At 37.7% G+C, this 25432-nt stretch overlaps 2 protein-coding genes across 2 annotated transcripts; both read left to right on the forward strand.

The window, feature by feature from the left end:
- The first annotated feature begins 84 nt into the window (after window positions 1-84).
- On the forward strand, window positions 85-16595 carry SLU7 (SLU7 homolog, splicing factor). The gene is made up of 16 exons (XM_007077617.3): window positions 85-192; window positions 2090-2275; window positions 3400-3553; window positions 3895-3975; window positions 4267-4431; window positions 5323-5391; window positions 9871-9918; window positions 10099-10230; window positions 10487-10584; window positions 10999-11066; window positions 11199-11338; window positions 12226-12387; window positions 13692-13796; window positions 13952-14023; window positions 14349-14465; window positions 15080-16595. The coding sequence occupies exons 2-16, from the start codon at window positions 2106-2108 to the stop codon at window positions 15257-15259; spliced, it is 1761 nt and encodes a 586-aa protein (XP_007077679.1). The 5' UTR covers window positions 85-192; window positions 2090-2105; the 3' UTR covers window positions 15260-16595.
- Window positions 16596-17996: 1401 nt separating this feature from the next.
- Window positions 17997-25025, forward strand: ZBED8 (zinc finger BED-type containing 8). Its single transcript, XM_007077616.3, has 2 exons — window positions 17997-18412; window positions 21853-25025. Exon 2 carries the CDS (start codon window positions 21902-21904, stop codon window positions 23684-23686), a length of 1785 nt encoding a protein of 594 aa, XP_007077678.1. The 5' UTR covers window positions 17997-18412; window positions 21853-21901; the 3' UTR covers window positions 23687-25025.
- The last annotated feature ends 407 nt before the right edge of the window (window positions 25026-25432 follow it).

A 25432-nucleotide genomic window follows, 5' to 3' on the forward strand; every position in this document is an offset into this window, starting at 1 on the left:
AGATCTCGCGATTTCAACGTCGCGTGGGAGCCTGAGTTCCCTCCCCTCCACAAGATGTTAATGCGCATGTTGCCTCTCGTCCGGAAGCTACCGAAGTGGCTGCCGGGAGAGGGCGGAACAACAGGAAGTAAACATTGACGGACCGATCTCGTCTCTGTCGCAAGCCTTTGGGGTCGGCTGTGGCCGGACTGGGTGAGGAAATGTGGGAATTTGGGGATCGAGAAGAAGTGAAGCTAGAAAACTCTGGAAAATAGTCTGAAGGCTCCTAATTCTTAGATATATCCTTACGGAAGTGATGAACGCCAGGTCGAGGGGGAAACGGGGATTGGGGACCGAGAAAGAAGCCGCCGTCCTAGGCCTCAGACACTTTACTTGTGCCCAGCCAGACCAGGAGTGCGTCTTCAGTGGTTTTTAGAGTATGAATTATCAGATGTTGGAGGTGCACTGTCCAGCTGTTAGGGGGACAGTGTTGTTGGGGATTAGTCTGAATACCTATAAAATCTGTCAGATTTTAAAGACTTACTTTAGTTTCTCTTATATTAAGAGAAGCTGCTTTTTTTTTTTTTTTTTTTTTACTATCTTAATATGACTACTGGAATGCTTAAAATGATGTATGAGGCTGGCATTATATTTCTCTTGGACAGTGCCACATTGAAGGATTTTAAGCTTGTGCAGTAGTAGGACATGGTATGATTAAATACGTGTTTTGAAAAAATAACACTGCAGTGTGGAGAACTGATTGGAGAGACTGACAGAAGACCCATAAGAAAGGAAAGTAATAACTTACACTGAAATGGTAGCATTGAGAATAGAGAGAAGTCGATAAATTTGAGTGCTATTCAGAAGGTGAAAATAACAATACTTAGTGATGAAATAGGTGTGGAGATTAGCTGGGACACATATGTAAAGGAATGAGTGGTATTTTTCATTAAGAGAGGAAACAGGGCGCCTGGGTGGCTCAGTCGGTTAAGCGTCCGACTTCAGATCAGGTCATGATCTCGCAGTCCATGAGTTCGAGCCCCGCGTCTGGGCTCTGGGCTGATGGCTCAGAGCCTGGAGCCTGCTTCCGATTCTATGTCTCCTTCTCTGTCTGTCCCTCCCCCGTTCATGCTCTGTCTCTCTCTGTCTCAAAAATAAATAAATGTTAAAAAAAATTTAAAAAAAAAGAGAGGAAACAGTGAATGGAGATGAGATTTCATGGAGGAGATCATGAGTTTCAATTAAGATTTGTTGAGTTTAGGTATTACTAAGACCTCTAAGTGAAGATGCTATGAAGTAAGCAATTGGAATATATGTATATGAAACTCAGATAAAAGATCTGGAGAGGAGATGTAAGTTGGAGAGCCAACAGTGACATACTGTGGCTATGAAGCCTTAGAAATAGATGACCTAGTCTACTGATGGAGTCCTGAGTAATGAAAGAGACTCTAGCACTGAGCCCTGTAGAATGCAAAATCAAATAACTAGGCAGACCTAGATGAACCTGCAAAGGAGACAGGAGCAGCAAGAGTCAAGAAAAAACAGGAGAGTATAGTGTTACTTAGGCCAAGGGATAAGAATATTTCAAGAGGGAAGGAACAGAACTGATAATGTGTAGTGGATTTAGTACATTGATCATTGATAACTTAGTGGTAATTCTTTAGAGAGGTAGGGAATGGAAGCTAAATTAGAGTGATTGAGGAGAGAAGTAGAAGATGAGGAAATAGAGTCAGCGGATATAGATAATTCTTAAGGCATTTCATCTTTAAGGAAAACAGGACATTGTTTACTCATGTAAGGTAATGTGTTCGTAAAGTCTGAAACACACATAGAGAAATTCAGGAATGTCAATGAAAGAGTCTTATGAAATTTTGAGTACATGTCTATATATTTCTCTGCATTTATAAATTAGAGTTGAGGGAGGAACTACAGATGGTAAATAGAGACTTTGTGGAGGGGAACAAGACCCTTCCCTTACAGATACTATAAGAACTTATGAGATATATAAGCCAGACTGTAGTATATGTTATTGGGATGTACTTTTAATAGTTTTACTGATGAATTCATGAAGGCCTACTTTATACTAATATGTATTTCATTCTTTTCATAGAGGGGTCCAGATAACCATGTCAGCTGCAGCTGTAGATGCAGTTAATACGGCCCCCCTGTCGGGGTCCAAAGAAATGAGTCTGGAGGAACCAAAGAAGATGACCAGAGAGGACTGGAGAAAGAAGAAGGAGTTAGAAGAGCAGCGGAAACTGGGAAATGCTCCTGCAGAAGTTGATGAAGAAGGAAAGTAAGTTCTTTCATTATTTGCATGATCTGTTCATTCAGAATTCAGATTTATGGGGCGCCTGGGTGACTCAGTCGGTTAAGCGTCTAACTCCTGGTTTCCATTCAGGTTATGGTCTCAAGGTTTGTAAGATTGAGGCCCATGTCTGGCTCTGCGCTGACCCCACATAGAGCCTGCTTGGGATTCTCTCTCTCCCTTTCTGTTTCTGCCTTTCCCTTGTGCACATGCTCTCTCTCTCTCCCTCTCTCTCAAAGTAAATAAATAAACATTTTTTAAAAATTCAAATTTATGTCCACGTAGTTGAGTAATTTTTCATCCTTTGCTTTGACAGGAAGCTATCTTTACCACTTACCTTCTTTTTGTTTTTATTATTTTATCAAATTCATATATGTAAGGTTTAATAAAATATTGAAGGACTTACAATGAACAGCAGTCATCCCTTTCAACCCCTCCCTCTCCTTGTTCCACCTCTGCAAATCTTCTAAATCTTTCTGTTTTGAGTTTTTCTGGTTGATACTTCCACATCTCTAAATAATATACCTACATCATTGTCTTAATCAACTCTAGACATTATTAGCTAGCTTCTTACTCTTTTATAAGACATTATTTACTAACATACATCCGTGTCTTCCATATCTATCTCCTCACTTCAGTTCTATCACTATTCTTAGTTTCTATATTGGAATTTTTTTCAATCTAAAATAAAGTATAAATTACTTTGCTTACTTTTCTTTTTTTTTCTTCTATATTATAGAGATACCAAGCATATTCTCTTCCCTCTCCCTCCCACTGCATTATCTCTGGCCTTAGAGTCTATAAAGGCTACCTTTGTAATTGTAATATCAACTATTTTCAAACTTTTTTCCTTTTTTACATGTTTGTTTATTTTTGAGAGAGAGAGGGAGACAGCATGAGTAAGCACAAGTGGGAAGAGGCGGAGAGAGAAGGAGAGAATCCCAAGCAAGCTCCACATTGTCAGCACAGAGCCCTATGCAAGGCTCGATCTCATGAACCGTGAGATCATGACCTGAGCCAAAATCAAGAGCCAGACGCTTAACCAACTGAGCCACCCAAGCACCCCCCAAACTTTATTCTTTAAAAATATATATATATTTTTTTAATTACAGAGACATCAACCCTCATATACCTCAGTATATTTCTTCAGTGCCATGGTATATTGATCCATCAAAAAGACCTACTTTAAAGCACCAGAGACCACAACCAGAGAAACAGAAGCAATACAGCTCATCTGGAGAATGGTACAAGAGGGGTGTAAAAGAGGTATGTGGGCAACTTTTCTATATATCCTTTTGGAAATGGAGATTTTATTTTAAGAACTTCATATAAGAACCTTCGATACTATGTTAAATTGAAACAGATTATATAATCTTTTACCTGGGATTAAAATTCACAATACATACTATTTTAGTCTGTGTTTTCTTTTATAAATTTTATGTTGCTAAAGTACTTAATTTTCTCATTTATAAAGTATGGAGACTCTAACTCGTTTTTCTCTTAATGAGTCAGTCACTTCATTAGATAATATAGTAGTGAGAGCCAAAATTATTTCTAATTTATTCAGATAATTAGAATATTTTGTTTTTCTTTGTATCCATTTATAGAATTCCATAACTACTAAGTACCGCAAGGGAGCATGTGAAAATTGTGGGGCCATGACACACAAAAAGAAAGACTGCTTTGAGGTGAGCTCACCTTTGAGAATTTTAGAAACTTGTCAGAGTCTCTTTTATTCTTCCTTGTCAGATTAATTCTATTTTTCTAAAATTACCTAAATTTTGGTACAAGTTAAAAAAAAATTAATTTGAGTGAAATTAGATTAGCACCATCAGAATTTACTGCTGGGAGAGTAACTGATAACTGAACAGACCATAAACTCCCATGGTGTGTTTATCCTTGCTTTGTAAAGGTCATCTGAAATTTTCCTCTGGGCTACAGGAACTTAGGGAAAGATTTTATTTTATTTTATTTCCCAGAGACCTAGGCGAGTTGGAGCAAAATTTACAGGTACTAATATAGCTCCAGATGAGCATGTCCAGCCCCAGCTGATGTTTGACTATGATGGGAAGAGGGACCGGTGGAATGGCTACAATCCAGAGGAACACATGAAAATTGTAGAGGAATACGCCAAAGTTGATCTGGTGAGCAAAGTTCCCTGCTTTCCCACATTCCTTAAAGAATGTACATTTTGCTGTATCACTGGTTTAGCAACTCTATTTTTTGTCTTCAAGCAATATAAAAATGGTAGCATTTTTATAATAGTAGTAGTAGGCCTAATGGAATAGTGAAGATGAAGTGGGCTAGCCCTATTGGCAGCAGTGTCTTATTTGATTCTTATATTGTTTTTTGATTCCTGAGGTTGCAGAAGATATTGGAAGCATGAGAACAGATTAATATCTAAAGCTTTTGGCTTTTTAAGGTTATAAACTCTTGCCCCCCCGTACACACACACACTGCATCTTGCCCATGGACCTATTTTTACCATTGTCTCGCATAGCATTTGAGAGAGGTGAGAGGGGACTAGGATAACTCATTTCAGATAATCGAATTTTATTTTAATTCAACTTCAGTTTTTTTCTGTTATGATTTTACCTACTCATCCCCATTCCTTAAAATCCATAGTCACACTGCCTTTTTCTTTTTTTTTAAGTAGAGTTTACATTTAAAAATCATGGGATTTCGTATAATGTAAGTTTCATCTATTCTTGAACAATGATATGGTAATCCTGGGTCTGCCTGGCAAGAGTCAGTCATCTGGAGTCAGGTGACAGCTGCTCCTTCTGGACTTAGCTTGTTCTCTGCAGTTTAATCACTGCTGCTATTTGGCTCAGTTTATATTAATGCCTGGTTCAAACAGGAGTTTGTAACTCCTGTTTAGAAACCATAGATCTGGAGCTACAAGAAATCCCAAAGAGACGACCTTGTTTAGTGAACTTTCTGAACGCAATAAATTTGTTGATTTTAAATATAAAAAAACTAAATGTTCATTTGAATGTTGTAAAGTTAATTTCAAATGTTTCCTTTTTTATTAGGCAAAACGAACACTGAAAGCCCAGAAACTCCAAGAAGAATTAGCCTCAGGGAAATTAGTGGAACAAGCTGTAAGTAATAAAAATGATCAATAAAAAAATTCAAACTCTTAGCAAACAAAAATGAAAATTGAAACAAGAATTCATTTTATCTCTCCAGTTAGAAAAGATTTTAGCAGGGGTGCCAGAGTGGCTCAGTCAGTTAAGCATCCAACTTCAGCTCAGGTCATGATCTCTCACGGTTCATGATTTCGAGCCCCATATTCAACTATCTGCTGTCAGCACAAAGCCCGCTTCAGATACTCTGGCTCCCTCTCCCCTGTGTGCACGTGCTCTCTCTCTCTCTCTCTCTTCTCTCCTCTCCTCTCCTCTCCTCTCCTCTCCTCTCCTCTCCTCTCCTCTCCTCTCCTCTCTCTTCCCTCTTCTCTCTTCCCTCTGCCCTCTTCTCTCTCTCTGTCTCTTGCAAAAACAAACATTAAAAAAAAAAACAAGATTTTAGGGACAGAGAAGTGCTATTGAGAGGAAAGAGTAAAACTGGCACTCATACCATTCATGAGAATATACCTTGACACAATCATTTTGTAAAGAATGTTGCCATAAAATATTTATATACGTTTTCTGGAATTAAATTAGTAGATCTTTCAATCCTAAAAAATTTTCTAGTAATCAGGAAAAAATCATATATGCAAAGATGTTCATTGTAGCACTTTTTAAGATAGCAAGAAAATGAAATAGCTTAAATAGGAACGGGGAATTGGTGAAGTAAACTGTCCTGCATCTGCATGATAGAATGGGGCATGGCTCTTTTTTAAAAATTTTTTTTAATGTTTATTTTTGAGAGAGACAAAGCATGAGCAGGCAAGGGGCAGAGAGAGAGACAGAGACACAGAATCTGAAACAGACTCCAGGCTCTGAGCTGTCGGCACAGAGCCCGACGTGAGGCTTGAACTCATGAACCACGGGATCATGACCTGAGTCGAAGTCAGATGCTCAACCGACTGAGCCACCCAGGCGCCCCTGGGGCATAGCTCTTAAAATCTTTATAACAACAGTGGGTAACACTTACATTTAAATAACACATGAAAAAATATTGTAATATCACATAGGAAAAAAGATAAGAATACTAATTCTCATCCAGTGTAGAATTAGTAAATTTTTCTTTGTATTTTTACTATTGCTTTCTACATTTTCCATAATGACTATAATAATTTTATAGGTGAATAAAACAAAATTTTTGACCAGAAAAATTTTATAGTAAAAAGATGTATTGCAGCCAATTTTTTATTCATGACAACTTAATAGTTAATGTATATTATGCTTATTAAAAGTTTTTTTTTTAACAAATTTATGGCACACATAAAAAACATTTGGAGTTTAAATTTCTAAAAGGAATTCTTGCCAAGTATGAATTAGAAACAGACCTAAGTAAGCACCAAGCGAACAGTCCCTGAGGCTCACAGCACAGGTTAACAGATAGATGCTAAAATCCAGCTCTGTCCTTGTCTAGCTAGGTGATCGTAGAAAGATTAATTTGCTTCTCTGAGCCTCAGTTTGTCATCTCTCAAACAGAGATAACATGTACCCTTCAGGAGGTTTAGCATTCATATCACATAGTAAGTAAACATTTGGTAATTCATAACTGTTGTTACCACCAATTCTGGAAAAAGGAAAATGGCCTGTTTCTTTTGTTCTAATAAATTCTCTGTTGTTTATCGTAAACATAGTATAATTTAGTTCCCCAGTAAGCATACTTAAATGTATACAGGGGACTGATGATTTTTGACCACTTCAGTACTTGGATATTAACTATATACATAGGAGAAAAGTCTACTGTAGAGACTGAACCTTCTGTACAGCATTATAAATTTTTTTGTTGTTGAACTCGCAACTTGTGGGAACTCCAAAAAACAATTATTTTTTTTTAAAAACAGAGGTGCCTGGATGTCTTAGTTGGTTAAGCATCCAACTCTTGACTTTGGCTCAGGTCATGATCTCACAGATCATGAGACCAAGTCCTGTGTCAGGCTCTGTGCTAATAACGCAGAGCCTACTTGGTATTCTTTCTCTCTCTCTCTCTCTCTCTCTCTCTCTGCCCCATCCCTGCTCACGTACACTCTCTTCTCTCTCTCTCTCAAAATAAATAAATAAACTTAAAAAATAAAACAAAAAACGGGCACCTAGGCAGCTCAGTTGGTTAAGTGTCTGACTCTTGATTTCAGCTGAGGTCATAATCCGAGGGTCATGGGATCAAGCCTGACACCAGGCTCCACACTCCACACTGAGTGTAGAGCCTGCTTAAGATTCTCTCTGTCTCTCTGCCCCTCTCCTCCTCTCTTATTCTCTAAACCAAAAATAAAAATAACTGAAGAACATTTAAAAGAACACATAATTCTGGGACGCCTGGCTGCCTCAGTCAGTAAGGCTTGTGACTCTTTATCTCAGGCTTGTGAGTTCGAACCCCATATTGGGTATAGAAATTACTTAAAAAATGAAATCTTTATTTAAAAAACTGATTCTGAAAGTAACACATACGCAGTGAAAGAAATTTTAGAAAAATTATAAGGAAGAAAGTCAGTATCTCCTATTTTAACTATTAACATTTTGAGGTAGGCCTTTCTAGGTCCCACTCCACCTACCCCCATATATCTATATATGTGTGTAATGATAATACAACTTGTTTTTTATGTGGATTTCATCTTTGCATACTTAATTATCACCTCTTTCAGTTAAACGATAGAGGCAATGAGATCATGTTTTCTGTGTAATTAAATAAATATAGACCTATTTATTTTTATATAAATTCACATGGTATTATATAAAACTCAGAGTAATTTAAGAAGATATGCAGTAAAAAGTCTCCCATCCTTGCCTCCATTCATCCTATCTCAAAACCTCACCACCCCCCCATAATCTGTTTTTCTTGTGGATACTTTCAGAGTTTCTTACATAAATACAAACAAAAACAAATATATAATGTTATTCCCATCTCTTTCTCCCTTTTTAACAGCAAAAAAAATAACAGCAAAAAAGAAAGGGGGGTAGCAAATTATATGTTTTTTTCCTGCAGATTGAATAGAATCACTTGCACGGTTTTTGGGGGAGGGGGGAGAGTTCAAGCATGAGCAGGGGAAGGGCAGAGGAAAAGAGAGAGAGAGAGAATCCTAAGTAGGCTCCATGCCCAGTGTGGAGCCAGGAACGGGCTCAGTCTCATGACCGTGAGATTATGACCTCAGCTGAAACCAAGAGTTGGACACCTAACTGACTGAGTCACCCAGGTGCCCCAGATAGAATCACCTTAATGGATGTTCAGTGTTCATCAAGTACAGTAATATATATAACCAATTATCTATTATTAAGTTGATTTTTTTCCCAAATTTTTGATACTATATACGACACTATAAATCACATTCTTGTACATATCTCTTTATATAATTGATACATTATTCCCTTAGAATAAATTCCTTAATGTGTAGTTATTGACACAGTGAGTATTTTATTTAATATTTTGATGTCATATCACTTAGATACTATTTAGGAGAGCTGCTCAAATTTATGCTCTCACCAATATATTGTATATGTATCTATATCTATCATTCTATTTATATAGGGAGAATGGATAGATAGATAGATAGATAGATAGATAGATAGATAGATAGATTGATTCACACACACATATATTTTCATATTCCTCCACTATACTATAAGGTACTCTTTTTAGCCTTTGAAGGTTTTTAAAGGGACATGATAAAATACTGATTACTTTGGTATAGGCATTTTGTAGAATTAGAGAAAATCCTAACCAGTTGCTAATGAAGAAAGTGTATCTTTGTGCCAAGGATCTCACCCTTCTTTAATTACAGTATGGTGTCATCTGAATAGATTCCTTCATTGCCTAAATTTTACATAAGCTGTTCTGGTTCTAAAGATACTTATTACATGATCCTGTAACATTTTCTTTTTGGACTTGATAGAAAACTAGTAAGGTTTAGCAAAAATGGTGTCTAAAGGTTAACATATAAGAAATGAATATATATTGATTACATTGGTCATCTTGATGTTCCTCCTACCCTTGTGTGATTATAATCCTATATCATTGAAAATTCTCTAGAAATTTACTGGCTTTGTAGACAGTCTGATAAAATTATTCATAAGTACATACTTGTATTCAGAACTTATGTGTTCATTACAATGAGAAATAGGAGGATTTGTTCAGTTAGATTTAAGTTATATTATTTTACCTAAGTATTTAACATGTGAATCAATAAGGGCTTCTGGGTGGCTCAGTCGGTTAAGCATCCAACTTCAGCTCCGGTCATGATCTCACACTTCATGAGTGTGAGCCCTGCATCAGGCTCTGTGCTGACAGCTTGGAGCCTGGAGCCTGCTTTGGATTCTCTGTCTCCCTCGCTGCCCCTCCCCTGCTTGTGCTTGCTCTAACTCTCTCTCTCTCAAAACTAAACATTAAAAAAAATGACAATAAAAAAATAAAGTGTGAATCAGTAGATTCAGTGGAATAAAATAACAAATTCTTTTTCTTCTTGCATAATGCAGAATTCTCCAAAACACCAGTGGGGAGAAGAGGAACCAAATTCTCAAACGGTAATATTTGCCTTGTCTGGCAAATTTTTCAATTTCTGATGGCTAATGGCTAATAACAATAACTAATAATAATAGCTTTAAGGAATATAACTGAATAAGAGTTGGATTAAAGGAAAGTAAGAACTAGATGCTGCTCTTTTTTTCTTATAATTTGTTTTTCCCCCTTTCCACTTCCTTCAGGAAAAAGATCATAATAGTGAAGATGAGGATGAAGATAAATACGCAGATGACATTGACATGCCTGGACAGAACTTTGACTCTAAGAGGCGAATTACTGTCCGGAATCTCAGGATTCGAGAAGATATTGCAAAAGTAAGCCTTGCCAACTTAACATACACACTCAAAAAATATTTGTCTTCCCACCCCAAATTTTGTCTACTCATCTGGTATCTGGACAGTATATAGGTAATATAGTCATTCCAAGATTAGGTATCATTCTGTATTTTATCTTCTGTACCCGGAAATGTATACACACAGTTGATCGTGATTGACTCATCTGCCTAGTGTGCTGAAATCTTTTTTGACAGAAGTAAACATTAATGCAGTCTTAAACCATTTTCCCTTCTAGTATTTGCGGAATTTAGATCCAAATTCTGCTTACTATGATCCCAAAACTAGAGCGATGAGAGAGAATCCCTATGCCAATGCAGGAAAGAATCCAGATGAGTAAGTATCAAGTTAAATGTATAGATTTTGGGGCGCCTGGGTGGCTCAGTCAGTTAAGCATCCAACTTCAGCTCAGGTCATGACCTCACGGTCTGTGGGTTTGAGCCCGGCATCAGGCTCTGTGCTGACAGCTCAGCTCAGAGCCTGGAGTCTGCTTCATATTCTGTGTCTCCCTCTCTCTGTTCCTCCCATGCTTGCACTCTGTCTCTCTCTCTCTCTCTCTCTCTCTCTCAAAAATAAGTAAACATTAAAAAATAGATTTCAAGGTAGGGCAGGGGTGGGGGGAGAGTTTTTAATCATAAAACTGAATCTGAGTTAAAATAAACATCATCTATGGTTGGGTCAGAAAAGAATGAACTTTCCTTAAAGAAAGCAATTTCTGAAACAACTTGTTTTTTAAATTTGCATTTACAGAGTGAGCTATGCAGGGGATAACTTCGTTAGATACACAGGAGATACCATTTCAATGGCTCAGACACAGTGTAAGTGTTTGCTCTAAGTCAAGGTATTTTTATAAGCTCAAAAGAAATTTGGGGCATTTTTAAAAGTTTGTTTTTAACAAGCATGCAATAAACGTAGCTGACAAGTCATTAAAATGTCTTTGATTATTGTAGTGTTTGCTTGGGAAGCCTATGACAAGGGATCTGAAGTGCATCTGCAGGCCGATCCTACAAAACTAGAGCTGTTGTACAAGTCCTTCAAAGTCAAAAAAGAAGACTTCAAGGAACAGCAGAAAGAAAGCATCCTGGAAAAGGTAATTTTGACCAAAATGCTTAAAAAAAGAATGTTCGTTAAAGAGAAATGACCAGTTAATGATCATTCAATTTACATTTGGAATACAATGCACACAAAGTCCCTTTTAGTTTGTTAGGAACAGTCCTACCCTCACATTGACTTGAAATCAAGTGTATACATTATCAGTTTAGCTGTATCAGGAAGCTTTTGCGGGAAAACAACAACAACAATAAAAACATAGCAGTTTAAAAGAAACATTGGTTATTTCTGACGATTTTGTATGTCAGCTGGGTCTCCTGGTCTGGGCCTGCCCATCTGGAGCTGGATGATCTAGAATGGCCTCATTCTGGTCTCTAGCAGTTAGCAGGCTGATTGTCCTAAGAGACCTCATCTGGAACAGCTCATGTCTGCCCAGGGTGGGCTCTCCTCCTTTGGTAGGCTAGTCCAGCCTCATATGGCATTCTTGGGGTACCAGAGACTAGCAACAAAAATATGCCCCACTGCACAAGTGCTTTCCAGGCCTTTGTTTGCATCACATTTGCCCAGTTTCCCACAGGCCTGAACAAGTAACATGGCCAGGCCCAGATTCAAAGATGGAGAAACAGACTGTCTATCTCTTGAGGGGAAGAGTAGCAAAGTCATGTGGCAAATGGGCACGCATACAAGGTTAAGAGGAATTGATGGCCATTTGGTAATCTGCCACGCTCAACACATAAATAACAACTGAGACATCTTTTATTTGCCTATAAAAATCATGTGGCTTTTTCTTTTTCACTGTACTTTGTATAACAGAGCCCATAAAAAATATTGCTTTCATGTTTCTGATTAGAAACAAACTCATCAATAGAGATTTGAATGCAAACCTTTGCTGTAAAATGTATTTAATAATGTTCAATGTTCTTTTAGTATGGTGGCCAAGAACACTTGGATGCCCCTCCAGCTGAATTGCTTTTAGCTCAGACTGAAGACTATGTGGAGTACTCAAGACATGGGACAGTCATCAAAGGACAGGAGAGGGCTGTCGCCTGCTCTAAGTATGAGGAGGATGTGAAGATCCACAATCACACAGTATGTGTTAAACTAGAATCATCTGTGGTGTCCTTGTTAGCATTTTTCTCTGAGTTATATTTTCTTTTTACAGCTTCATAGTGAATCATTGTTGGGCTTGTTTTCCTTTTTTTTTTTTTTTTTTTTACATTTTAATTTTATTTTTTGAAATTTTTCTAAAAATACAAAAACTTTAGAATACTATTATGTTCACCCACATACCCACCACCTAGATTCAGAAATATTTTGCATGTTGCCATATATGTTTTGTCTGGACAGAGGGAGGGGTATATGCATGCTGGTATATGCATATACCCACATATATATATTTGTATCTTTTTTTTTTTACTAAAATACTTGAAAATTACAGATATTATGATATTTCACTGATAGACACTATATCATGTATTTCCTAAAATTAATGATATTCCCCTACATTATCACACTTTAGAAAATTATCATGGACTCCTTAATATCCTCTAATCTGTAATTCTTAATCACATTACCAAAATATACACAAAAATGCCCTTAAATAGGTGGTTTGTTTTTGCTTTTGTTTTTGTCTTCAGTCAGAATCCAGTCAAAGTTTATTTTGGTTGTTATGTCTCTTTTTCTCTATCTCCCTCTATCGAAACTCCCCTTTTTCAGGACAGTGACTCCTAAACAGATCAGGACAGTTATTTTGTAAACTCACATTCTATTTTGACTGGTTCAATTACTTGTATGATGTCATATGAGTTATTCCTCTATCCTCTGTATTTCCTATAAACAAATTCAGATCTAAAGACTTGACTAAAGTTAAATATTTTAACAAGAACATAAGTGATAACAGTGTAATTCATACTGCATCACATTATAAAACACGTGTACCCAAACTACAATTGTCTAAGTTGGATCAAAAACAGAACTACCTATAGGAGCCAGGCTACTAAATCATATGAGTGAAGTGACTCAGGCAAATTATACAAACTAGAGAACACAAACACTGTCTGAAAGGGGCATCCACTGGTCAGCAACAGCCAGTTCTTGCCAAGTAGGAATGTGGGCCCAGAATTTCCCAGTCCTTCTTAATTTTTAAAGAGAAGTCAAATATCCTAATTTTTTTTTAAAGTTTTAGGAATAAAATGTAAGACCATTATAATTTAATGCCTGCTTGTCACACTTGAGAGCAGGCCACCTTGTCCCTATTAGCTAGCCCTGGAATCCCCATAAGTTTCCTCCCAAGTTAACCTTTTAAAGTACTGTATTATTTTATGCTCATATCAACAGTGTATGAGAGTCCCTAGTTTCAGGTTCCTTTTTAAGTAACAACTCTCTCTCTGCAGCATATCTGGGGATCTTACTGGAAAGAAGGCCGATGGGGATACAAATGCTGTCACTCCTTTTTCAAGTATTCCTATTGCACTGGAGAAGCTGGGAAGGAGATTGCTGTAAGTAATTGTGCTCTAGTTCTTGCAAGTGTAAAACAACAAAAGTTCTTAAGTCAGAATCTATGAAACATATTTCTCATGTTTCAAATTTTAACTTTTTCTTCAATGATCGGTAACTATGATTACTCAAGTCAAATGACTATATTTTCCCACAGAATTCAGAGGAATGTATTATAAATGATATAACTGGAGAAGAATCTGCAAAAAAACCTCAAACGCTCATGGAGGTAAGTCTATAATCATTTGTCCTGAATTCTTTTTTAATGTTTATTTATTTTTGAGAGAATGTGCGCATGCATGGGGAGAGGGAGAGGGAGAGAGGGGAACAGAGGATCTGAAATGGGCTTTGTGCTATCAGCAGAGATCCCAATGCAGGGCTCAAACTCACGAACCGTGAGATCATGATCTGAGCTGAAGTCAGACACTTAACTGACTGAGCCACCCAGCACCCCATGTGTCCAAAAATTTTAAGTGCTGGAGGGCAGACTTCAAAATTTGCACCAGAACTTTGTTTTTGCATTAATAACCCTATATTTCAATCCTCCCTATCAGATGCATCAGGAAAAACTAAAAGAAGATAAAAAGAAGAAAAAGAAGAAGAAGAAGAAGCATCGAAAGAGCAGTTCAGATAGTGATGATGAAGAAAAGAAACATGAAAAATTGAAAAAGGTACTTTATGAAGTCAGAGCAATGACAGTATTCTTTATTTGTAGGGACCTTAATAAATTATCTAGTCCTGTCTCCAAGCTCATTTTAAAAATCCCAAGTCTGGGTGATTTGCTCAGGTCACCTTGTATCAGGCCTAGAATGCAAATGGAGATTTTTTTTGTCTTAGTATTGCCTGCTTCTCAGAATGTTTGATAAAAATCACTAATGTACAGAAGAAATGTTCTTTGTAAAGCTGTTCTTTAGAGTTATTGACATATGTCCAGAAAGAATTGCCTTCTAGCTCTAAAATTTGTGTCAGCAAGTCCTTGGGAAAAGTCAGAGTTGTAGTTTCCACCAGAAGTATCAGTTTTGGACTTATGTTAGTAAAGTGAATCTCATTGAATCTTTGTTATTAAGTAAAAATTTTTTAACATTGAAAATGTGGTAGACTATTTCCTGCTGTATGAAAATATTGTATCAGCCAAACAGTGATTCGTTGTAGCTTGAAGGTAGTCTGGCTGACTCTCAAGCTCTTTCAGATAATCTAGGTTTTTCATATAGCAGTTTACATTCAGTGGGGTCTTTTGGCACTCTGCTACTATTGGTGGTACTCATGTTTTTTTCTTTCACTGTAGGCCCTGAATGCAGAGGAAGCCCGCCTTCTTCACGTCAAGGAGATTATGCAGATTGATGAGAGGAAGCGGCCTTACAATAGCATATATGAAACTCGGGAACCCACTGAAGAGGAAATGGAGGCCTATAGAATGAAACGTCAGAGGCCGGATGACCCCATGGCCTCCTTCCTTGGACAGTAGTAGCTAGTTATAGACAGTCACCCAAGATAGACACATAGATACATTCTTTTCAGCTTCTTGCTGATAATTGTAGGTGGAAAACCCCTTGACTACTCTTTTTGCTGCCTGACTTTAATAAAGCTTCCAGAAGTCTTTTAGTAAATTCATTTCTTTGTACACCGAAGAAACAAGAAAAACAAAGAGCAATTCATTAAGTGTATGTTAAGATTTTTTTTCCAATCTTATATTAGGTGATGTGGAAAGAGGCCTTGGCTCTTTACCTAGCAAGAATATCTTCTACTCAACATTATTAAGGCTTAAACTTTATCTCCACAATTCATATGGCCCTTTATCTAGTTAACACGCATTTTGAAGGCAGATTAGTTACTCTTTCTCAAAATCAGGGTTTCATTTTTTTCAAATTATTAGTAACTATAATTATAGTTACTTGAGAATCCTTTGTTTTTGCCTTCTAAGGTTTCCCTGGTCTGAAACTAAAAAAATTATTCTATCTTGGGTTTTGGGTTACTGAAAGGAAACCTGTAGAACATATGAGTAACTTTATCTCCCATGTCAATCTGTATAGTAATAATTCTGTTTTCTACTTGGTTATAAAATTTTTATTTTTAAAATATTTCCTTGTACCTTACCTCCAGAATAACAGAAAAATAATATTTTGTCATCTTTGAGCCAGTGTTGTGATGGTCTTTTATCATTCTGGACTTGAGCCTTTAAACACAGAAATCCTTTCCTCTATCATAGAAAATACAGTTTGTGATACTATTTGTTGCTTTAATTGTGATTGCCTTTATGTAATAATCATGAATATTAAATTTTAAAAGATTGTAGAATATCCATTATACCTAATATCTATAGTAAGCAGGTGTCTGTAAAATTTGCAAAAAGCAAAACCTGAAGTTGAAGGTTTCTTCGAAGAATTATAAGGATAGCTTGTAGGGCTATTAATAACTGAGACCGCCATGATCCTCAGGGCTCTTCTAAGACCATCATGAAAATAATACAGAGTGGGCTCAATGAAAACAGCCTGTTTCAAACCCCTGATAGAAGTACATTGGCTTTTTAACAGCTCACCAAAACTGATTAGGATACAGCTTTAAGTTACCATCTCAGAAATAGTAACAATCGAATTGTCATGTACTATGAATATAGTGTGTAGATTCAGACTACTGTGCAATTAAAAAAGCAATGCAAATGGAGGTAATTCTTAACCTATTTCAAGAAAGTCAATGACTTATGTGTTCATATTCCTACCTTACCATGGGGTGGTTCCATAAAGTGACAATGTCTATTTTGTATTTTATTTATCTTTTGGTAATAAAGATACATAATTACAATACTTAACTGAGTGGTTTGTAGCATTATTTCAAATATTTAACAGAAAAGCAGTTTATGGGACTGTCAGGGGGCTTAGCTTCTTTAATTTTGAATTAAAAAATTTCAGGATCTTTTTAAGTCAAAAAATGTACCACCTGACTTTTCTGGGTCTCTGTTCCCTCTTCCATGAAACCTAATTTACTGATTTTAGGAAGAATTCTATAATATCTGAACTCAGGTCTTATTTCTTCATTTTGGAAAAAAGATAACACCTGGAACATGATTCATTATGTGAACTTTGATTTTATTTCCCGAATAGCTGCCTGTTGAGTGCTGGAACTATGTACTGTAATTTTTGTATATTATCTCTGCAAAAGAACTTCATGGACTAATGGATAATCTCTCTATTTTATAATAAGCACAAGGGCTTAATAAGTCCAGGTAGCTTGCTCAGGTCCTGATAAGTAAAAGTGTTAGGGCCAGGACATAAAGCCAAGTATCTATTGACTCTAAAGCCTACTCCTTTCTCTAGTACTTAAAGCCCTGCTTTCTGGACCAGAAAGACTGGTCTTTTGCAATTTCTTCTGTTGACAGAAACCTCAAGCAGGCTTCAGTCTACCAGATTCACCCTGAACACCTGAAACTGATGCATCTATCCCACATTCTCTGATACTATCCCTTTCCCCAGTCTTAATGGGATGCTTCTAACAAGACTGACTATAGAAAGATTATTAAATTGTTCTTTAAGTTTGTCACAATTCTGGAAGGAAATATCCCCCAAATAGGAAGGAGGTCTTTCTTTCTGCAGTTTTCTAGTTTCTACTTTGGAATTTTTCCTCTAAAAATCTAATATGGGTTCATAACTTTAATATCATGTTAAAACGAATTTTAAATAAAATTGAAGATCTTTTCTCCAAAATGAATTTTTCTGAGGAAATTCATCCACATGCTTTAATTTATGGGAAGGGGTGACCTTCATGGGCAAACGAGACGCAAGCTCTAGAAGTTCATCTCCACTGTGAGTATCTTAATGGAATTTACAGCCTCGCATTTGCCCGAATGTTTAACATGGGGTACAAGGAGTTTCCTTCCCTTTCCCCCTTGCTCACACATAGAAAATGCTAATTATTGAATGTTACAATCCAAACCCAAAGCTTGACGCACACAAAATCTTATTTTAATGCTCTGAAGAACTATGTGAACTTTACCATACTTTCCATTCCTTAGATTCTACATTCATCCTCTCTAGCAGACACAAAAAATTCGGCCCCCCCCCGCCCCCCGTACACAATTTAAAAAAAAAAAAAAAAAAAAAAAAAGGAGAGGGCCACGCGCATGCTCCCTACTCAGGTCAGCCGAGCCCTCCGCCGGTGGCTCAACGCGCCTGCGTGCAGAGAGACACCTCGCTCTGTCTGCAGGCGGGAACCCACAAGGAGAACCCGGATGGAACCCTGGCGCGGCAGGGGTGGAGGTCGCTGCGGACGCTTCTGTCTCATCGCGCCTCGTAGCTTCCTGCTCGGGGACCCGACCAGAGGAGTCGCCGCCCTGCCCGGTTCCGGCGCCCACAGGCTGGATCCCAGCCCTAGCGGAGAGCGACCTGGAGCCGGAGACGGGCGCCTAAAAGAAGCCCGAGCATCCCTTGGGCCTGCGCCCAGGCTCGGAGACGGGCGGGTGGAGACCGAGCGGAGTCTTCTTTTCTCGCCGCCGGCGTCCTTAGCTCGCCCGGGCCGCTTCCCAAGCGCGCCGTCCTTAATAATGCACCAACAGGTCCTACCAGTTACGAGCTGCGTGTGCTTTACATGCACGCTTAATCATTAAAGCTCCCAACAACCCTGTAAGGTAGGTACTATTGTCATCCCCACGTAAGGAATCGAGGCTTGGAAGGGACCCAGCCTCCAGGTGACAAAGCCAGGATCCTAGGCGTTTGCCTCTGGAGTGTGTTTGCTCAGCTACTACATTTCCGCCCCCTTTCTCCGGGCTGTTGCCTTTAACTGCAAAGTGTACTGATGAATCCCGTCCCCCGGACACCCCCACCTCCCTTGGACTGGCATGGGCGATGGCTAGAGAGAAGTTGAGTCACGTTTGGTTTGGAGTTACAGGTTTACCGTTGCACTTGGGTTGTTGTCACTGCTGAAATATATATTTTAGCATTTCCCAAAGATTTCTGTTTTATGAATGTTCACTTTTAACTGTTGTGATACCTTTTCATATATACCCTTGTGCCTCATGAACTTGCAAAAACATTTTTGTTATATCACATCTTTCACTCTGCATCTTGAGATAACTCCCAAACTCTCAAAAGAATCATTCTAAAAACGAATTATGTCTATTTGAATAAGATAATGCTCTTTTTGTTTACTTTACTGTTATGGAAAATTCCCCACATAACATAAAAATAGAATAGTGTAGTGATGCGAACCCATCATTCAACTCCAACAGTTACCAACTCAAGGCCAATCTTATGCCTTCTGTCTCCACCCCACTCTGTGTGTGTGTGTGTGTGTGTGTGCGCGCGCGCGCTGAAGTAGGGTATTTCAAACGAGATCCCAGATGTCTTTTCATTTGTAAACCAGTAAGTCTGTATCTCCAATAAATGAGGTTTTTTTTTTCACACAAGCATACCATTATCACATCTATTTAAATGAACAATAATTTCTTACCATGATGATGCCTTTTTAACGTTTACATATTTTAGGATATTGTGATTACTAAATACCACAGAGGAGCAAATGAAAATTGTGAGGTTCTAAAATGCAAGAAAGCCTCTTGGGCGGTAAATTAATCTTTAAGGATCTTGAAAATTCCTGCTACCCATTCTCCCTTTTTGAGGGGGATAGGAGGCATGCTGCAAATGAATTTCTCTAAAAATTCTTTTGTTCAAAACAGGTACATTGTCAGTCAAAACATACTTGGTAGCATAGTCAGGGTGGATTGGAATAGACCCTTAACTGGTCCTGTAATAATTTCTAATGAGACTGAAGCAAAGCTTTTCCATTCACTTCCTCTGTTCCCCAAAACACACATAGCAAATATATATAAGAGAATATAGAAAGATAAGCATTTTTATGCTGATGTCATAATTTTATTATCAATTAGGAGAGTTTCTAAACAGAGTTGTCCCTCTAGTCTTCATCACTTGACAAAAGAAAGCTTAAGATCAACCTTTAAACTTCAAATCGTCTGTATTGAGTGGCAGACATCTTCTGATTTTTAATTGACTCAACAGACAGCTATATGGCATGTCAACTTATTAGTTTACATAGAAGTAAATTTTAAAGCTAGTTAATTGTGGCACAGCCACTAGAAAGTGTTTTAAGTTAATATTCTTGGCTAACTTATTGTGAGGTTTTTTTATGGCCAAAATGGGCATTTGGATTTAAATGTGTCCCTGTTAAGTTATTTCAGCCACATTCTGTAGTGTAGGACTTTGGACACTTAGAGGGTCACTTGTTTATCTGGGAGATAAAACTATTTTCTTTTTTATATATTTATTTTATTACTTTATTGATAGAACCCACAAGTGGGGGACAGAGGCAGAGGGGGGAGAGAGAGAGAGAGAGAGAGAGAAAGAAAGAAAGAATCCTAAGCAGGCTCCATGCTCAGTTCGGAGTCCAATGCAGGGCTTGATTGCACACCCCTAGGATCATGACCTGAGCTGAAATCAAGAGTTGGATGCTCAACCCACTGAGCCACCCACATGTCCCAGAACTATTTTTCTAAGGTATATTTGAGCCTATCTGTGGATTATACCTTTGCTCATTGCTAAGGAGGGAGAAAAAGAGAAAAGGCCTGGCTTTCTTTCTTTTTAGGTCCTTTGACTTTCTTAGGAGGCTGTCATCAACTCAGAAACTTAAATGCCTATTAAAGCATTTAGACTTTACTTAGCAACCTAGAATATCTGCAAGGTAGGGGTTGGCCCAAAGGATATGTCTTTATTCCTCTAAATATGACTATTTACTATGATATGTATTCACATCACCAGGACAAGATTTACAGTCTTTTCTTTTTTAAGTAATCTTTATGGCCAACATGGGACTCAAACTCACAACCCTGAGATCAAGAATCACATACTGTACCAACTGAGCCAGCCAGGTGCCCCAAGATTTAGAGTCTTTTGTCCTTCTGGAGAAACTGATTTATTAGTTCTAAAATACGCAGGGAGATACATAATTTCAAAGGGGTTTCCAGTGATTATGATGAGTATCTCTTATTAAAGATTACTGTTCTAGTTACTATTTGTAAAATTATGTAAAATGTTTATGTAGAATACAGATTTTGGGCCCCTACTGTAGAGCTAGGAAATCAGAATCTCTGGGGGTGGGGCCACGAATTTGCATGTTAACAAAAAACTTTGCTGATTCCTCCATTTACTAAGGAGGAACCGCTACTTTCTGGTTCTTGTCCTCAGATTGAAACAAATCTTAATCTTGGGAATACTGCTTATTTTCATTCCATTGTTTCAGCTTCTTTCTTGACTGCTTTTACTGATGGGTAGTTCTATGAAAAAGCATCATGAAATTCCTATTGTAAAAAGGGTGTCCTTCTATGAGACATTTTTCTGAAGTCTCAGTAACAAGAATAGTTGTGTTTCTCTTGAGCAACTTGTTTTGCTTTTGTGCATGGACAATATGAATCATGGACTGGTAGTGTGTTACACTTTGGAAGCAAGGAAGCTCTGAGCCAAATCTGTGTCAAAGGCTGCTTAATCAGACCCATTTGAAATTCTCTGCTTAAGTTGGAGTCAAAGCCACTCAAGCATCAAATAGTTTTACAGACTTGTCTAATCCTTAACTACTAAAAAGAACTAGTCACTGTGTCAAAATATGCCCTTACAGTGCTTAGTGAATGATTCCCTTCTCTATATCCTTGTTCATAACTGCTGGTGTCGTATGTCCTTGGTGTAGAATGAAAGGAGGGGGTGGTAGTGAAATGCCATTTCAGGGAATACAAAATGTAGCAACTTTGTTTGGAACATACATCATTGAGAACAAATTAAGCCATAACTGCAGTTCACCCATAGAGGATTTATGAGTATTGACAAATTACGTGAGTCCACATCTCCCATACGTAGCTTGCTGGCAAGTCATTTATTCCAGGGTATTAGCTGTGAGTTGATAGCTTTAAGTTGGACTGCGATGCTGTCATGGTTCACTTTGAATGGACATGTTATAGGATATTTCTTGATATTGTACACATGACAGGATGGCATGTGATGTGGCTTTGTTTTAATTCAGTTAGCCACTGATTTTTAATGTGTGGGTTATATTTTACTCCCAAAGCAAAATTCTGCAGCATCTCTGGAATACTACCTGAGAATTTTGGGGTGCCATGTCGAAGAAGCGAAAATGGGATGATGACTATGTTCGTTACTGGTTCACCTGTACAACGGAGGTTGATGGAACTCAACGCCCACAATGTGTATTGTGTAACTCAATATTTTCAAATGCTGACCTCAGACCATCGAAATTGTCTGACCATTTTAACAGACAGCATGGTGGTGTAGGTGGGCATGATCTCAATAGCCTGAAGCATATGCCAGCACCATCGAATCAGAGAGAAACCTTGAAAGCATTTGGAGTTGCGTCTCATGAGGATGCCTTATTACAAGCATCATATCAGTTTGCGTATTTATGTGCCAAGGAGAAGAATCCTCATACAATAGCTGAAAAATTAGTGAAACCATGTGCATTGGAAATAGCACAAATAGTTTTGGGACCAGATGCACAAAAGAAGCTTCAGCAGGTACCTTTATCAGACGATGTGATCCATTCTAGAATTGATGAAATGAGCCAGGATATCTTACAGCAAGTTCTAGAAGACATCAAAGCCAGTCCTCTCAAAGTGGGTGTTCAGCTTGCTGAGACAACTGACATGGATGACTGCAGTCAGCTAATGGCGTTTGTACGCTACATAAAAGAAAGAGAGATCGTAGAAGAATTTCTCTTCTGTGAACCATTGCAGTTAACAATGAAAGGAAAAGATGCGTTCAATCTCTTCAGAGACTTCTTTTTGAAGCATAAGATAGCACTTGATGTATGCGGCTCTGTTTGTACTGATGGTGCCTCTTCTATGCTAGGAGAAAATTCAGAATTTGTTGCTTGTGTGAAAAAAGAGGTACCTCATATCGTGATCACACATTGCTTGTTGAATCCCCATGAACTTGTCACAAAGACCTTGCCTACAAAACTGAGAGATGCTCTGTTTACTGTGGTGAGGGTAATAAATTTCATCAAAGGACGAGCTCCAAATCATCGCCTCTTTCAGGCTTTTTTTGAAGAAATTGGAATAGAGTATAGTGTCCTCCTTTTCCATACTGAAATGAGGTGGCTTTCCCGAGGTCAAATACTTACTCATATTTTTGAAATGTATGAAGAAATAAATCAGTTCCTTCACCACCAAAGTAGTAATTTAGTTGATGGCTTTGAAAATAAAGAGTTTAAAGTTCACTTAGCATACCTTGCAGATTTATTCAAACACCTAAATGAACTTAGTGCATCTATGCAAAGGACTGGGATGAACACAGTATCAGCTAGAGAAAAGTTATCTGCTTTTGTTAGGAAGTTTCCATTTTGGCTAAAGCGAATTGAGAAAAGAAATTTTACCAACTTTCCTTTTCTTGAAGAAATAATTGTTTCAGATAATGAAGCAGCCAGCATTGGAGCAGAAATAACCCTGCATCTGCAACAGTTGAACAGCTTCTTCCATGGATATTTTTCTGTTGGAGATCTTGATGAGGCAAGTAAATGGATACTGGATCCATTTCTTTTTAATCTGGATTTTGTTGATGATGGTTATCTGATGAAAAATGATCTTGCTGAATTACGAGCTAGTGGCCAAATCCTCATGGAATTTGAGACCATGAAGCTTGAGGATTTCTGGTGTGCTCAATTCACAGTGTTTCCAAGCCTGGCAAAGACAGCTCTACAAATCCTTGTACCATTTGCAACCACATACCTTTGTGAGTTGGGATTTTCATCACTTTTACATTTTAAAACAAAGTCCAGAAGCTGCTTTAATATGAATGATGACATCCGTGTGGCTATTTCAAAAAAAGTTCCTCGTTTCTCAGACATCATTGAACAAAAGCTACAGCTACAACAGAAGTCACTATAAGCTGATACATTTTTTAATGTATAATTTTTAATATATTCTTAATTTCATTGTAAAATTAAACTGCAATGCTGATTCTTTTCTATTTATGGTATACCAAATCCCATGGAAAAGTTCGGCTTGTTTAACTTTTCACTTTCACGTGAGGCATGTGAAACTGTTCTGAGAATAAAAACACAAGCAGCAGTAAAGACTAAGTACCACCACCTAGTTGATACATAGAATTCTTCTAATTCTAAGTGTGTGTTTAACCTGATGATGTGATACATAAATACTCACAAGCACTAGACTATCCAGCTAAATGGTACACTAGGCTAGGAATGGAGCCAGAGAAAAGAGAAGATTTCCCAGAACATGCCTCTTCATCTTAAGAGTAAAAGTTGAAGGACCAAATGACAGACTGAGGCCTTGCATCTCTGTGAGTGTTGTTATGGGGAGGTTAATGGGATCAGAAGAGGATTATGAAATGTTATAGTGGGAGAACGGATGATTCTAGTTTACATAAGATTTACTTTTAAATGTCTTCTTTGGAGTTAGTCTTACAATGTCCATTCCTCTAGCTCCCGTGCTCTAAATATCATGACATTAATAAATATCCTAATATCCTATTAGTCACTCTTTGTCTTCTTTTAAATTGTATCAGGACCCCAAGTCATTGAGGCTGTTAAAAAGAAGATACCAGAGCCTCACCCTAGAGATTCTGATTTAGCAGGCCTGGGATAAGCTCAGGGCCTTCATTCTTAACCAGCTTTCTAGATGGTTCTGATGGATTCTTTGGACCTCTGGCCTCATCTTATTTTTCCTTTACCCCAGTTTTCTCACTTATTTTACATCTCATGCTATGTGTATTGTTCTAACATAGTTCAAAACTTCTGAATAGACCAGAATATAAATAATAAATAAATTGGCATGAAATCACTATAGTAATTCAGGGCCATCAAAAAAATCCCTATGGGAATTTAAGTTAATACACTTCCGGATAATAATTTGGTAAAATATGCTTTTTAATTTTAATAAATTTACATTTTTATTTCAAAACTTTATTATCTTATCAAAGTAGCATGCTAAAAAATGGGTCTTATAATGAAAAGCCACAGTTCCTTGCCTGCCCAATTACTGTAACCGTCTCTGCTTTAATTTTTTGTGGTTCCACCCTTCTGTGTTAGTAACGTGTTTATAACAAACACATATGCCAGTTTTGTGTTTTGTTTTGTTTTGTTTTTTATTAAGTAAACTCTAACATGAGGCTCAAACTCACAACGCCGAGACCAAGAGTTGTGTGCTCCACTAACTGAGCCAGCCAGGTGCCCCAACATATGCCAGTTTTGATTTATCAGCTTTAACTTTTTTAAGTTTATTTATTTTGAGAGAGAGAGAGAGAGAGCACAAATGGAGAGGGGCAGAGAGAGAGAGGAAGAGAGAGAATCCCAAGCAGGCTCTGTGCTCAGGGATCCATCTCACAAACCCTGAGATCATGACCTGAGCCCAAATCAAGAGTCAGACACTTAACCAACTGAGCCATACAGGCGCCCCAATTTATCAGCTCCTCTAGATAATAGGTAATTATTGAATTTATAAAATGTTCATCTCTCCTATTCCCAATGTTTTATTATTGTAGTATTAATTTTAGTTCCCTTCTTGATTATTCATTGCCCTTTGGGGATTTTTTTCCCTCTGGGAATTTACCTCCTAGAAAGAATTGGGGATATTCGCAAAGTTTTATTTATAAGGCAGGTAGTTACAACATTT

The sequence above is a fragment of the Panthera tigris genome, chromosome A1 (assembly GCF_018350195.1).
Source record: "Panthera tigris isolate Pti1 chromosome A1, P.tigris_Pti1_mat1.1, whole genome shotgun sequence".
In the NCBI taxonomy this organism is placed as follows: domain Eukaryota; kingdom Metazoa; phylum Chordata; class Mammalia; order Carnivora; family Felidae; genus Panthera; species Panthera tigris.

What these genes read in the sequence shown, in the direction of transcription:
- SLU7 (XM_007077617.3), top strand. Translation starts at nt 2,106, where the DNA reads ATGTCAGCTGCAGCTGTAGATGCAGTTAATACGGCCCCCCTGTCGGGG. An exon ending in GAAGTTGATGAAGAAGGAAA is followed by an intron (nt 2,276 to 3,399) that starts GTAAGTTCTTTC and finishes TTTTAATTACAG; the next exon opens with AGACATCAACCCTCATATAC. An exon ending in TGAAGATCCACAATCACACA is followed by an intron (nt 12,388 to 13,691) that starts GTATGTGTTAAA and finishes CTCTCTCTGCAG; the next exon opens with CATATCTGGGGATCTTACTG.
- ZBED8 (XM_007077616.3), top strand. Translation starts at nt 21,902, where the DNA reads ATGTCGAAGAAGCGAAAATGGGATGATGACTATGTTCGTTACTGGTTC.